Source organism: Hemitrygon akajei, chromosome 9 (assembly GCF_048418815.1).
Source record: "Hemitrygon akajei chromosome 9, sHemAka1.3, whole genome shotgun sequence".
NCBI classification, from domain to species: Eukaryota; Metazoa; Chordata; class Chondrichthyes; order Myliobatiformes; family Dasyatidae; genus Hemitrygon; species Hemitrygon akajei.
This window is the reverse complement of record NC_133132.1, coordinates 105,674,781-105,689,672: the sequence shown is the minus strand read 5'-3', so window position 1 is coordinate 105,689,672 and position 14,892 is coordinate 105,674,781. Positions and strand designations below refer to the sequence as shown.

At 38.8% G+C, this 14,892-nt stretch overlaps 1 protein-coding gene across 15 annotated transcripts in view; it reads left to right on the top strand.

Annotated features, from left to right (window-relative positions):
• fbxo9 (F-box protein 9) overlaps positions 1–14,892 on the top strand; it is a 140,852-nt gene that overhangs the window by 35,642 nt on the left and 90,318 nt on the right. For 10 of the 15 annotated variants that reach the window (XM_073056739.1, XM_073056741.1, XM_073056747.1 and 7 more), the window contains 2 exons: positions 4,672–4,830; positions 5,831–5,888. In XM_073056739.1, coding sequence (XP_072912840.1) covers positions 4,672–4,830; positions 5,831–5,888 — 217 coding nt within the window. The remainder of the gene's footprint in view (positions 1–4,671; positions 4,831–5,830; positions 5,889–14,892) is intronic. The other 5 variants (XM_073056742.1, XM_073056748.1, XM_073056752.1 and 2 more) reach the window with 1 other exon arrangement.

Genomic DNA, 14,892 nt, shown 5'->3' with positions numbered 1-14,892 from the left:
TTTGTTTTATATATATAACACTAATTTTATAGTTTAATCTTTGTTATATTAACCCTTAAAATATGGGTGGTTTGTATCGGTTTTTACTTTTTTGTTTGAGTTGCCGTCTTGAGACATGGGGGTAAAATTAGTTTTAGATTTCCTGCTTGCCTCTTTTTGGCTTTTTTCCTGGGGTTTTGAGGGTGGAGGGAGGGAGACTTTTCTGTTTGCTTGCTTCACGCTTAGTTTTACTTCATGGGCTGACTTGAAATTACAAAAATGGTTGCAGTGTCATGACTTCCGGTTCCTCCTTGAACTTACTTCCCTCTTCCGGATTCATGAAGTCATCTTTTGTTTAACCTTATATGTTAATTGTAATAAATATTGGCAATATGGATAAGATTATTAATTTTGTCTCTTGGTATACTAATGGTTTAAATCATCCGATCAAACGGAAAAAAGTATTCAAAGTATTCCACAGAATGAATGCTAATATTATCTTTGTACAAGAGACTCATGTGAGGAAGGTGGATAGTCAACGTTTTTTTAGGTTTTGGAAAGGCAAACAGTATCACTCGAATTCCCAAGCCAAAGTAAGAGGCGTTTCCATTTTTATAGTTCTTCAACCTCTTTTATACACTATGAAACAATTTCAGACCCACAAGGTAGATTTTTGCTTGTTACTGGTTCACTTTTTAATCAAAAAGTTGTTTTCGTTAATGTTTATACTCCGAATACTGATTGTCCTGAATTTTTTAAGTGTTTATCTACATCCTTTCCTAATTTGAATCAGTACATGCTGATAATGGGTGGGGATTTTAACTGTTGCTTAAACCCTTCAATGGATAGATCTAAGCCACCCAAGCTCTTCCGAATAAATCGCCCTCTCGTATTAATTCCTTTATGGTTGATTCTGGAATCTCCGAAATTTGGCGTTTTTTACATCCCAATGACGAAGAATTTTCATTCTTTTCCCATGTTTATCATAATTATTCAAGAATTGACTACTTCTTTATTGATTATCGTTTACTTACAGATGTTATTGATTGTAAATATGATTCTATTACCATTTCTGATCATGCACCTTTGAAGCTATCTATTAAGACAATGGATTCATCTTTTAATGCTAATTCTTGGGGGTTCAACTCTATTGCAGGACCCAGACTTTCTTAATTTTATTAAACAACAAATTGATTTGTTTTTCTCAACAAATTTTACAGAAGAGATCTCTAGTGGAATATTATGGGACACTTTTAAAGCATTTACTTGTGGACAGATTATTTCATACTCTGCTGGAGTTAGGAAACTAACTAATTTGGAAATATTAACATTGTTTGATAAAATTAAAGCAATTGATAAGATTTATTCAGTGACCCCTAGCAAAGAACTTTATAAAGAAAGAGTTGAACTTCAAATGGAGCATAGTCTGTTATTATCCTCTTCGATTGAAAATCAGTTAATTAAATCTAGAATCCAGTTTTATGTACATGGAAATAAATCTGGCAAATTATTGGCTAATCATTTGAAAACTACTTCAGTTAAATGACAAATTACTAAGATTCGTAAACGAGATGGCGCTTTGACGATTGATCATAAAGAGATAAATAACACCTTTCAAGATTTTTATGATTCTTTATATCAATCAGAATTTGTTAAGGATTCTTCTATAATGGATGAATTTTTAAGAAAATTGAATATCCCAAAATTAACTACTGAAGTTAGTGTACTTCTGGACACAACTATTACGGAAATCGAAATAAAGAGGCTATTTTTTCAATGAATTCAGGTAAAGCCCCTGGTCCGGATGGTTATACTGCAGAATATTTAAAATCCTTTTCCTCTATACTCTGTCCTTGGCTTTGTAAAATTTTTAAAGTTGTGTTAACTGTAGGTAAATTGCCACTATCTTTTTATGATGCCTCTATTTCTCTAATTCTTAAAAAAGATAAAGACTCCACTGAATGTGCATCCTATCGGCCTATATCTTTGCTGAATACGGACTTTAAGATTTTTAGTAAAATTTTGGCCACTAGATTAGAAAATATATTACCTCGAATTATCTCTGAAGATCAGACTGGATTTATTAAAAAGCGTTATTCATCTTTTAACATCAGAAAATTGATTGATATTATTTATACTCCTTCATCCAAAATACCAGAATGTGTCATTTCTTTAGATGCTGAAAAAGCATTTGATATAGTTGAATGGCCATATTTATTTAATACATTGCAGCATTTTAATTTTAGTTCAAAATTTATATCATGGATTAAGTTAATATATTATAAACCTTTGGCTTCAGTTTTCACCAATAATCAAAGATCTCCTCTTTTCAGTTATTCCATGGTACGAGGCAAGGCTGTCCTTCAAGTCCTTTACTATTTGACATTGTTTTGGAACCTTTAGCTATTGCCATTCGTGAATCACCTAATATTTTGGGTATTACCCGCGGAGAAGGGACTTATAAGTTATCATTATATGCTGATGATTTGTTACTATACATATCTGACCCTGAGAGATCTATTCCTTGCTAGCTCAGTTTAGTAGCTTTTCTGGTTACAAACTGAATTTTAATAAGAGTGAATTATTTCCATTAAATATGCAAGTTCCAATTTATAAACACTTACAATTTAAAGTTGTCACAGATCATTTTACTTATTTGGGTATTAAAATTACCAAGAAACATAAGGATTTATTTAAAGTTAATTTTTTACCTTTAATTGACCAAATTAAGCAACTTGTTACCAGGTGGTTCCCATTATCTTTGTCATTGGTTGGTCGAATTAATGCTATTAAGATGATAGTGTTACCCAAAATTTTATATTTATTCCAAGCACTACCAATTTTTATTCCTAAATCTTTTTTTTTGATATTATTGATTCTAAAATATCTTCGTATCTGTGGCAGAATAAAAATCCTAGACTAAGCAAAAAATATTTACAGAAGCCTAAGAAGGAGGGGGGTTTGGCTTTGCCAAACCTGAGATTTTACTATTGGGCAGTCAATATTCGATATTTAATATTTTGGACACAAGAATCGATTATAGCATCTTGCCCACAATGGGTAAATTTGGAATGTAAATCTGTACAAGACTTTTCATTGTTTTCAATTTTAGGATCTTCACTTCCTTTTTCTTTCTCTAAATTGAATAAACAAATAACTAATCCCATAGTTAAACATACATTGCGAATATGGTTTCAATTTCGTAAATTTTTTGGCTTGAATAAGTTTATCTTATCAAGCCCTATTTCTAACTTTTTTTTTACCCTCTTTTATGGATCAAGCCTTTGTATTATGGAAAACAAAAGGTATAACATGTTTTCGTGATCTATTGTTAGATAATAGTTTTATGTCCTTTGAACAGCTATCTAATAAATATAATTTACCTAAAACTCATTTTTTTAGATATTTGCAAGTTAGAAATTTCTTGAATAATATGTTAGTCTTTTCCGAAATTATGTCCAATGAACATTACGGAAAAATTTTTAGCTCTGAATCCTTGCCAGAAGGGTTTAGTAGCCACCATTTATAATATGATCATGAAAATACAGCCAGAAGTATCAGAAAAATATTAAGAAGGAATGGGAAAAAGAACTTCATTGTCTTATACCCACTGAGCAGTGGGAGAAAATTTTACAATTAGTCAATTCCTTTTCTATTTGTGCTAAACATGCCCTAATACAATTTAAGGTTGTACATGGGGCTCACATGTCCAAGGATAAACTTACTCAATTTTACTCTCATGTTAATCCAACCTGTGACATGTCATTCTGAAGTAGCTTCATTGACCCGCATGTTTTGGTTTTGCCCTTGTTTGCAAAATTATTGGAAAGATATTTTCGGTATTATTTCAACAGTTCTGAATATCAAATTGCAACCGCATCATATTACTGCAATTTTTGGTTTACCAATGGTGGATAATATTTGTTTATCCCCCTCAGCTCGACGGATGATTGCATTTGTTACGTTAATGGCTAGAAGATCCATCCTATTGAACTGGAAAGAAATTAATCCTCCAACTATATTTCAGTGGTTTTCTCAAGCTATCTCTTGTTTGAGCTTAGAAAAAATTAGAAGTGTTGTCTTTGATTCTTCAGTTAAATTTGAAGAAACTTGGAGACCATTTATCCAACATTTTCATATCAGTTAAACTGACTTTTCCTAAGCCCTGCTTCTATTATCCTTAATTATTTGGATGGAGGTGCGGAGTTATTGACGCTACTATGTATATTTGACATAATGCAATGGCCATGTTGGTCAGGTTTTTTTTTCTTTTCTTTTTTGGGGATTTTTTTTTCTTCTTATTTACTCCCTTTTTTCATAATTACTATGAGTTTGGGAGGTTATATATGGATTATCATCTATATGAATGTATACTTAACCTATTATGTACTTTCAAACTCTATTCATGTTTCATTTATGTTTGTTTAAAATTAATAAAAATATTTTTTTTTAAAAGAGAAGGGGTAGCGTGGAGAAACTTTTGAAGTGATGGAAATCCATGATCATGCCGTCAACCTGAGAGTGTTCTATTCGTGATGGTAGTGTAGGCCATAGTGTAGTCTGATTCTATGAACTGTTGCCTCTGGGTATATTTTGCAAAGGATAAAAGATAAATAATCACTTCTGGATGTCTTTTAGATCTAAGCAAATTGTATTTAAAGAGTTATATGGAGATGTTATTTATTTTTTGAGGAGGAACTTAATGTGTTTCGCGCTCAGTGGATGTCTGAGCTGACTCCAAATGGCAGCTCTAATGGATCAGAAGTGGAACACGGAAGAATCTCTGCAAAGGGGCTTTCTTTCAAATCTTTGGGTACCAAAGGAAAACAGGAACTTGCTCGTGAAGAAAAGGTAACTCATGTAGTGATTCACAAAATATATTGCAGATTCAGATTTACTTATCACAGGTACATTGAAGTGTACAGTGAAATGCATTATTTGCATTTACAACAAACACACCCAAGAGTGCCACAAAGCAACATGTTTCATGACATATGCCTGTGATATTAAACTGATTCTGAACTGCATGTGTTGCTGTATATTCTGGCTTCAACACAGCATGTTTACAATGCTCACCTGTAGCTGATTTCTTTGAATGTGGAAAACTTAGCTGTCATCAAATGAACAATGCAACTTTTTTTTAAAAAGCTGTGTGCTTTTGTCTCTAGGAGTTATATTCACCTCAAAGCTTAGTGAGTTGTAATATCTGGTTCTCAGAAAAGAAAGGATGTATAAAAATCGTTTTATTGAAGCAGGTAATAAAACAAGGCTGGGCTTTTTAAGAAAGATGTAATGTAAGTAATCTTAAAATAGAGCCCAAATAAAAGGACAATTAATAATATCTACAATAAGAATTGTATGTACAGTATACTATATATAAAAAAACTAAAATCAGTAGTACAAAAAGAGAGCAAAAATAATAATGAAGTAATATTCATGGGTTAATTGTCCATTCAGAAATCTGATGGCGGAGAGGAAGAAGCAGTTCCTGAAATGTTGAGTGTATGTATTCAGGCTCCTGTACTACCACCCTGATGGTAGTAAGGAGAATAGGACATGTCCCAAGATATAGGGGTCCTTAATGTAGATTCCCCAAGTTAGACCAAGGGCAAAGAGCTTTTTACAAGAATCACTTAAATGTTATAAAATGTTTTATTTTTCTCCAATATTTGTAGTTGGAGAAACAACACATGAGCTGAATATGAAATTCAAAAGGAAGCTTGAGTTGCCATTTGGCTTCACGTTGCAGACAAATTTAGCAGCTGTGATTCAAGTTCAGTTATATTTTCAAGAATATGACATCATATGCCCCCTCCCAATGTAACAGTTTGCCTATGAATTTATTTTTCAGGCTAAAGAATTATTCCTGAAAGCTGTAGAGCAAGAACAGAACGGAGCAGTTTATGAAGGTATATGTATTTTTTTAAGAAGCACTTGAGTCTTTAAAAAATTAAGATAGCTGTACATGTTATCAGTGGCCACTTTATTAGGTACACCTGCTTGTTAATAGTCAGCCAATCATGTGGCAGCAGCTCAGTACATAAAAGCATGCATACATGGTCAACAGGTTGAGTTGTTGTTTAAACCAAACATCAGAATGGGGAAGAAACGTGATCTGAGTGACCTTGACCGTGGATTGTTGGTGCCAGACAGGCTTATTTGGGTATCACAGAAATTTGTGTTTTCTTGGGATTTTCATGCACAACAGTCTCGTCGTTTACAGAGAATGGTGTGAAAAATAACATCCAATGAGCGGCAGTTCTGTGGGTGGAAAAGACCTTGTTAATGAAAAAGGTTAGAGGACGATGGCCAGACTGGGTCAAGCTGACAAGAAGGCAGCAGTAACTCAAATAACCACGCATTGCAACAGTGATGTGCAGAAAAGCATCTGTGAATGCACAGCACATCAAACTTTGAAGTGGATGGGCTACAGCAGCAGACAACTACTACACCGGGTTTTCACTCCTGTACTTAATAAAGAGGCCACTGAGTGTATTTTAAGAAAGTTTGCAACTGTTTAAAAGATATTTTTATCTTTAATGGGACCTATGGGAAAGTAATAATTTTTTGCATGTTCACACAAATAATACTTCATTAGGGTCTGAATTGAGCAAAGCTAATGAAGTGAATATCTGTTCTTCAGCTATGATGTTACTTTTCCATGTTTAGCAATTTGCATTTAATTTTTAAGGACATGGCTCATAAGACAAGGTTGCCTTAATCTAACCTTGAAGAGATTGTCTCACTCTACAGTATGGAAAGTGTCATTAGAAATAGGCCTCTTGGGCCATTTCCAATACTCAGTTAGTTCATGGGTGATTTGTATTCCATTATCTACCCATCATGGAACTATACCCTTGCCTTAAAATTGAACTGAATCATATCTTCATTTTTTAAACTCAGCGTTAAAATCTGCTAATACCTGTTGTCAGAATGTAAGACCATAAGACATAGGAGTAGAATTTGGCCATCGTCTGCTCCGCAATTTCATCATGGTTGGTCCATTTTTCCTCTCCTGCCTTCCCCTTCTATCCCTTTGTACTCTCACCAATCAAGAATCTATCAACCTCTCCTTAAATATATATAAAGGCTCTGCCTCCACAGATTCACCACTCTCTGGAAAAAGAAATTGCTCCTCATCTTGATTATAAAAGGATACCCCTCTATTTTGAGGCTGTGTCCTCTGGTCTTAGACACCACCACCAAAGGAAACATCCTTCCACCATTCAATAGGTTTCAATTAAGCCACTGCTCATTCTTCTAAATTCCAGTGAGTACATGCCCAGAGCTATCAAGCTTTCTTCATATGACCAGCCATTTAATCTTGGAACCATTTTTGTAAACCTCCTTTGAATTCTCTCCAGTTTCAGCATATCCTTTCTAAAATGAGAGGCCGAAAACTGCGCACAATACTCCAAGTAAGGCCTCACCAGTGCTTTATAAAGTCTCAACGTTACATCCTTACTTCCAAATCCCGTTGTGCCTCAGAGAGTCAACCCTTTCATCTCTTCTACCAATGTGCATGAACATACTTCCCAAAACTCTATTCCCTCTGCCACTTGTTGCCCAATCTGTCTAAGTCCTTCTGTAGCCTCCCTATTTCTTCAAAACTTTCTGCCCCTCCACCTATCTTCATATTATTTTCAAACTTTGCAACAAAGCCATCAATTCCATCATCTAAATAATTGACATATAACGTAAAAAGAATCAGTCCCAGCACAGACGTTTGTGGAACACCACCAGTTACCAGCAGCCAACCAGAAAAGACTCCCTTTATTCCCACTCTTTGCCTCCTGTCAATCAGCCATTGCTTTATCCATGCTAGAATCTTTCCTGTAATATCATGGGCTCATAGCTTGTTAAGCAGCTTTGTCAAAGGCCTTCTGAAAATCCAAGTACACAATATCAACCTATTCTCCTTTGTCTATCCTGTTTGTTATTTCTTCAAAGATTTCCAACAGATTTGTCAGGCAAAATTTTCTCTTGAGGAAACCATACTGACTATGGCCTATCTCATCATGTGCCCCCATACTGCTAGTGCCTTTCGCAATCTAATGCAAAATACTTATTCTGTTCATCCGCTATTTCCTTGTCACCCATTACTACTTCTCCAGCATTGTTTTCCTGCAGTCCAATATCCACATTTGCCTCTCTTTGACTCTTTATATATCTGAAGAAACTATTGGTACCCTGTTTAATATTATTGGCTAGCTTACTTTGGTATTCCATCTTTACCTTCTTAAAGACTTTTTTAGTTGCCTTCTGTTGGTGTTTAAAAACTTCCCAATCCCCTAACATCCCACAAATTTTTGCTGTATTATATGCCTGCTCTTTGGCTTTTATGGAGCCTTTGGCTGCCTTTGTTAGCAATGGTTGTGTCATCTTGCCTTTTGGAATACTTCCTCCTCCTCACACCTATAGCTGAGTACAACTCCAACACCATATACAAGTTTGCTGATGACGCCACTGTTGTGGACTGTATCAAAGGGGGTGATGAATCAGCATACGGGAGGGAGATTGAAAACTTGGCTGAGTGGTGTAATAACCACAACCTCTCACACAATGTCAGTAAGACTAAGGAACTGCTTGTAGACTTCAGGAAAGGGAAACCACGCAGAAAAACAATCTCAGGATTATATGTAGTGATGTAAGTACTCTAATAAATTTTGCTTTAAGCTTTAAATTCTTTAGTATTTATATATCCTGTGCTTTTGGAATTGCTTCCAGAAATTCCAGCCATTGTTGCTCTGCCGCCATGTCTGCCAGTGCTCTTTTCCAGTCAATTCTGATCAACTCCTCTGTCGTGCCTCTGTAATTTCCTTTACTCCACTCTAAATACCAACATGTCTGAATTTGGCTTCTCCTTCTTACTTGCAGGGTGACTTCTATCTTATTATGATCAATTATCCTGCTAAAGATTCCTTTACCTTAAGCTCTCTAATCAATTCCAGTTGATTGCACGACACCCAATCCAGAATAGCTGATCCCCTAGTGGACTCAACGGCAAGCTGCTGTAAAGAAAAAAATCTTGTAGGCATTCTAGAAATTTCCCCTCTTGGAATTGCGCATCAACCTGATTTCCCCAATCTTCCTGCATATTAAAATGCCCCATGACTATCATAACTTTGTCCTTTTGGCAGCATTTTCTATCTTCTATTATAATTTGTAGACCATATCCTTGCAAATGTTTGGGGGGGGGGGGGTTCCCATCAGGGTCTTATTACCCTTGTAGTTCCTTAGCTCTACCCTCAACAATTCAACATCTTTGGACCCTATGTCACCTCTTTCTAATGATTTAATATCATTTTTTACCAACAAAGCCACACCACACCCTCTGCCTTCCTACCTATCCTTTCAGTAGTGTGTATCCTTGGACATCAGGCTTCCAGCTATAATCTTTTTTTGGCCATGATTCAGTGATGCCTACAACATCATGCTTGCCATTCTGTAACTATGCTACAAGTTCATCGGCCTTATTCCATATACTGTGTACATTCAAATATAATACCTTTGGTCCTGAATTCACCTTTTTCAATTTTGTCCAGCTTTTACATTGCAACTCATCCTGTTGTCTGCAATTTTGCCTTATCATCAGTCTCTCCTTACCAGGAGTCTCACTACACATTTGCCTCAGTTTGGAAACCAGCTACCTCATCTTCATCACTATCACTCTATTTCCAATCCCAAATTAGTTTTAACCCACCTGAACAGCTCCAGCGAACCTGCCTGCAAGGATATTGGATCCCTTCACTTTTCCTGCTGTGAATATGTGTGGCATTTCTTCACTTTTTCCCCCAGAGGTTCAGGCCAGGGCCAGGTTAAACAGTCTAACCAGAACTTAATGTTACTCTGATGCATATTCCATGCTTGAAATATCAGCCATCCTTCTGTTTTTCTGATTGTCCACAAGCTTTTAGTTATTTCTATACCTGGGTCTTTAAATCTTCCTGCCTATCCACATTTTATAGTTTCTAGGCATTTAAGTATATTAAGTATAACACCTCAGTGGTTGACTTCACATTTTCCATTTGAACCAAATTGAATTCCATTTGCTCCAGATCTGCTGACTCACCTAATCTATCAGTTAATCTGTCTCTGTTTACAATACTACCTAAGTGTCATTATAAAACCTGGATATATATTTGTCTATTAGACACATCAAAGGAATCCAGCCTGGTGAAAAAAGGTGTTTAGTATTGCTGGACTTTATCGGTCAGAGCATAAAGTGCAAGACATTATGTTGCAGTTGTATAAGTACTTTGTGAGGCCATACTTGAAGTGTTATGTGTAGTTTTGGTCATCCTATTATAGGATAGACTTAGTTAAACTGAAAAGATTTATGGGGCTTGCCAGGTCTAGAGGGCTTGAGTTAAAGGGAGAGGTTGGTCAAGCTCGGTCTTTATTCCTTGGAACATAGGAGATTGAAGGGTGACATTATAGAGATTTTTAAAATCATCAATGACAGAGAATATGGATGGTAGTAGTCTTTTCAGCAGGGTAGCAAAGTCCAAAATTAGGGGCATAGCTTTACGCTGAGGGGGAGAAGATTTTAAAGGTGCTTAAGGGACAATATTTTTACGCAGAGTGGTGAGCATATGGAGCAAACTGTCAGAGGAAATGGTTGAGGCAGGTACAATAGTCTTGTTTGTTAAGCATTGAGTAGGTACTTGGAGGGATATGGCCGAATGCAGGAAACTGGGACAAGCTGGTTGAGCGTTGTTATCAGCATGGACTTGTGTTGGACCAAAGGACCTGTATCCATGCTGTATTGCTCTTTGACTCTACTATATTATTTAGAAATATATTTGAAAAACAGAGGCTGCTGTACAGATTCCACTAGCAGTATTGTGCATATAAATAACAAATGGATAAATAATGAACACGAAAAGTCTGCAGATGCTGCAAATCCAAAGCAACACACAAAATGCTGGAGGAACTCAGCAGATCAGGCAGAACCAACAGAAATGAATAAGCAGTCGATGTTTCAGACCGAGATCTTTCTTCAGTTCTAAGAAGCGAGGGGAAAGATGGCAATATAAAAAGGTTGGGGTTCGAGGGGGGAAATAGGATGCTCGCTGTAAGGTGATAGGTGAAACCAGGTGGAGAAGGAACTGTAAAGGGCTAGAGAAGACAAGACAGGCAGACATACTTTATTGATCCCAAGGGAAATTGGGTTTTGTTACAGCTGCACCAACCAAGAATAGTGTAGAAATATAGCAATATAAAACCATAAATAATTAAATAATAATAAGTTAATCATTCCAAGTGGAAATAAATCCAGGACCAGCCTGTTGGCTCAGGGTGTCTGACACTCTGAGGGAGGAGTTGTAAAGTTTGATGGCCACAGGCAGGAATGACTTCCTGTGATGCTCAGTGTTACATCTCGATGGAATGAGTCTCTGGCTGAATGTACTCCTGTGTCTAACCGGTACATTATGGAGTGGATGGGAGTCATTGTCCAAGATGGCATGCAACTTGGACAGCATCCTCTTTTCAGACACCACCATCAGAGAGTCCAGTTCCACCCCCATAACATCACTGGCCTTACGAATGAGTTTGTTGATTTTGTTGGTGTCTGCTACCCTCAGTCTGCTGCCCCAGCACACAACAGCAAACATGATAGCACTGGCCACCACAGATTTTTAGAACATCCTCAGCATCATTTGGCAGATGTTAAAGGACCGCAGTCTTCTCAGGAAATAGAGACGGCTCTGACCCTTCTTGTAGACAGCCTCAGTGTTCTTTGACCAGTCCAGTTTATTGTCAGTTCATATCCCCAGATATTTGTAATCCTCCACCATGTCCACACTGACCCCTTGGATGGAAATAGGGGTCACCGGTGCCTTAGCCTTCCACCACCATCACCAGCTCCTTGTTTTTTTTCACATTAAGCTGCAGATGATTCTGCTCACACCATGTGACAAAGTTTCCCACCGTAGCCCTGTACTCAGCCTCATCTCCCTTGCTGATGCATCCAACTATGGCAGAATCATCAGAAAACTTCTGAAGATGGCAAGACTCTGTGCAGTAGTTGAAGTCCAAGGTGTAGATGGTGAAGAGAAAGGGAGACAGGACAGTCCCCTGTGGAGCCCCAGTGCTGCTGACCACTCTGTCTGACACACAGTGTTGCAAGCGCACATACTGTGGTCTGCCAGTCAGGTAATCAATAATCCATAACACCGGGGAAGCATCCACCTGCATCACTGTCAGCTTCTCACCCAGTAGAGCAGGGCAGATGGTGTTGAACGCACTGGAGAAGTCAAAAAACATGACCTTCACAGTGCTCGCCGGCTTGTCCAGGTGGGCGTAGACATGGTTCAGCAGGTAGACGATGGCATCCTCAACTCCTAGTCGGGGCTGATAGGTGAACTGGAGGGTGTCTAAGCATGGCCTAACCATAGGCCGGAGCTGCTCTAGAACAAGTCTGTCCAGGGTCTTCATGATGTGGGTCAATGCCACCGGTCTGTAGTCATTGGAGCCACTGGGGCACGGCGTCTTCGGTACAGGAACGAGGCAGGACGTCTTCCGCAACACAGGAACCCTCTGGAGACTCAGGCCATGAAGACATGGTGAAGTACTCCACATAGCTGGGGGGCACAGGCTTTGAGCATCCTGGGGCTGACACTATCAGGGCCTGCAGCCTTGCTTGGGTGGAGGCATTTCAGCTGTCTTCTCACCTGTTCAGCTGTGAAGCCCACCGTGGTGGTTTCAGGTGTGGGAGGGGTGTAGTCATGAGAGCGGGGTGGGGGGCTGTGAGATGGGGTAGGAGGGGAGAGTGGAGTATGTGTTGGTTGGGGGCCGACAACAGATGAATCATGTGGGGGATGGGCAGGGGCCACAGTGTCAAATCTTTTGAAGAACAGGTTAAGTTCATTGGCCCTGTCCACACTGCCTTCAGCTCCTCTGTTGTTAGTTTGCTGGAACCCAGTGATGGTCCTCCTCTCACTCCAGACCTCTCTCATGTTGTTCTGCTGGAGTTTCCACTCAAGCTTCCCTCCTATACCTGTCTTTAGCCTCCCTGATCTTGGCTTTCAGATCCCTCTGTATTGTTCTCAGCTCCTCCCTATTTCCATCTCTAAACACCCTCTGAAAGAAGGAATCTGATAAGTGATCATAGGAGAAGGAAAAGGAGGAGGGGATCCAGGGGAAAGTGATAGGCAGGTGAGAAAAAGTAAAAGGTCAGAGTGGGGAATAGAGGAAGGTGGTCAGGGAAGGTTATTTTTTACCGCAAGGTATATTCATGCCTCAGGTTGGAGGCTACCTAGATGGAATATAAGGTGTTGCTACTCCACCCTGAGGGTGGCTTCACCGTGGCACAAGAAGAGGTCATAGACCGACATGTCAGAACAGGAATGGGAATCGGAATTAAAATGTTTGGCCACTGTGAAGTTCCGCTGGTGGTGGATAGAGCGGAGGTGCTTGAGGAAGTTGTTCCCCAATTTGAGATGGTTCTCAACAATGCAGAAGAGGCCGCATGAGACACAATAGATGACCTGAGCAGATTCTTGGGTGAAGTGTTGCCTTGCCCGGAAGGACTGTTAGGGACCCTGAATTGGAGGTGAGGGAGGTGGTGTATGGACAGATGTAACACTTGGGCTGCTTGCAGGGATAAATGCTGGGAGGGAGATTAGAAGGAAGGGTAGAATGGACAAGGGAATTGTGGAGGGAGCAGAGTGGGATGGAGGAGGTAAGTGTATGCTTAGTTGTAGGCTCCCTTGGGAGATGGCGGAAGTTGTGGAGGCTGATCTGATGGGATGGTAGGCAAGTCCCTACTGTTAAGACAGCAAGAAGATGGGGTGAGTGCGGATACTCAGGAAATGAAGGGGATACGGGTGAGGAGCAGCATCACTAGTGGAGGCAGGAGGAAAAGATTCCTGATGTCCTGGAATGGAAAGCTGTGTCCTGGGAACAGATGCAGCGGAGGCAAAGGAATACTGAGAATGTCAGTTGAAGAGTTCTTGAAAGTGAGTTCGTAGGTTGTGGAAACAGATCAGTATTCAGGTGAGTGAAGTTAACGATGCTGGTTCAGGAGCCTGATAGTTGAAGGGTAATAACTAGTCCTACACCTAGTGATGTGGACCAAGAGGTATAAACAGAGTCCATGGGGAAAGCTAGTTTTCAAGATGGTTTGAACTGGGTCCACAACTCTCAGGTCTTTGGAGTTTTGGGCAGAGTAGTTGTCATACCAAGCAGTGATTAATCCGGACAGGATGCTTTCTGTACAGTGTTTGTAAACATTGTTAAGGATCGGCAGGGACCTACCGAATGTCTTCAGTCTTTCTGGGGAAGTAATGCTGCTGTGCTTTTAAATATCGTGTTCTAAATGGAGTGAACTCATTAATGACGTTGCTTTCCTTTGTGTAAGACTTGACCCCATTCCCTGCATTTACTGAAAATACTGGGAATTTGGAATATTCAGCTTTTAACTTAACACACTTGGGCTGTGTTTCAAACATAGAAATCATAACAAAATGAGAGTAGTGAGGGATGCAGACAGGGTGGAAGCGCAATCTTTTTTCCCCAAGGAAGGACTGCTAAAAACAAGAAGGCATACATTTAAGATCTGAAGTGCAAGGTTTAAAGGGAACATAAAGGGCTTCTAGAAGTAGTCAAGGTGGGCACACTAGCAACTTTTAAAAGTCATCTAGGTAAGTTCATGGATAGAGATATAGAGGGCAATAGGCCAAATGCAAGCAGGTGGTACTAGCTCATTGGGCAGGATAGCATGGATGAATTGAATTGACTTTATTTCTTACATCCTTCACATACATGACAAGTGAAAATCCTTACGTTATGTCTCTGTCTAAATGCAATCTGCAATTTATAGTAAATTTGTAACAAATAGTACATACAACAAGACAGTCAATATAGCATGGAAATACAATTGTATCAGCGTGAATTAATCAGTCTGAT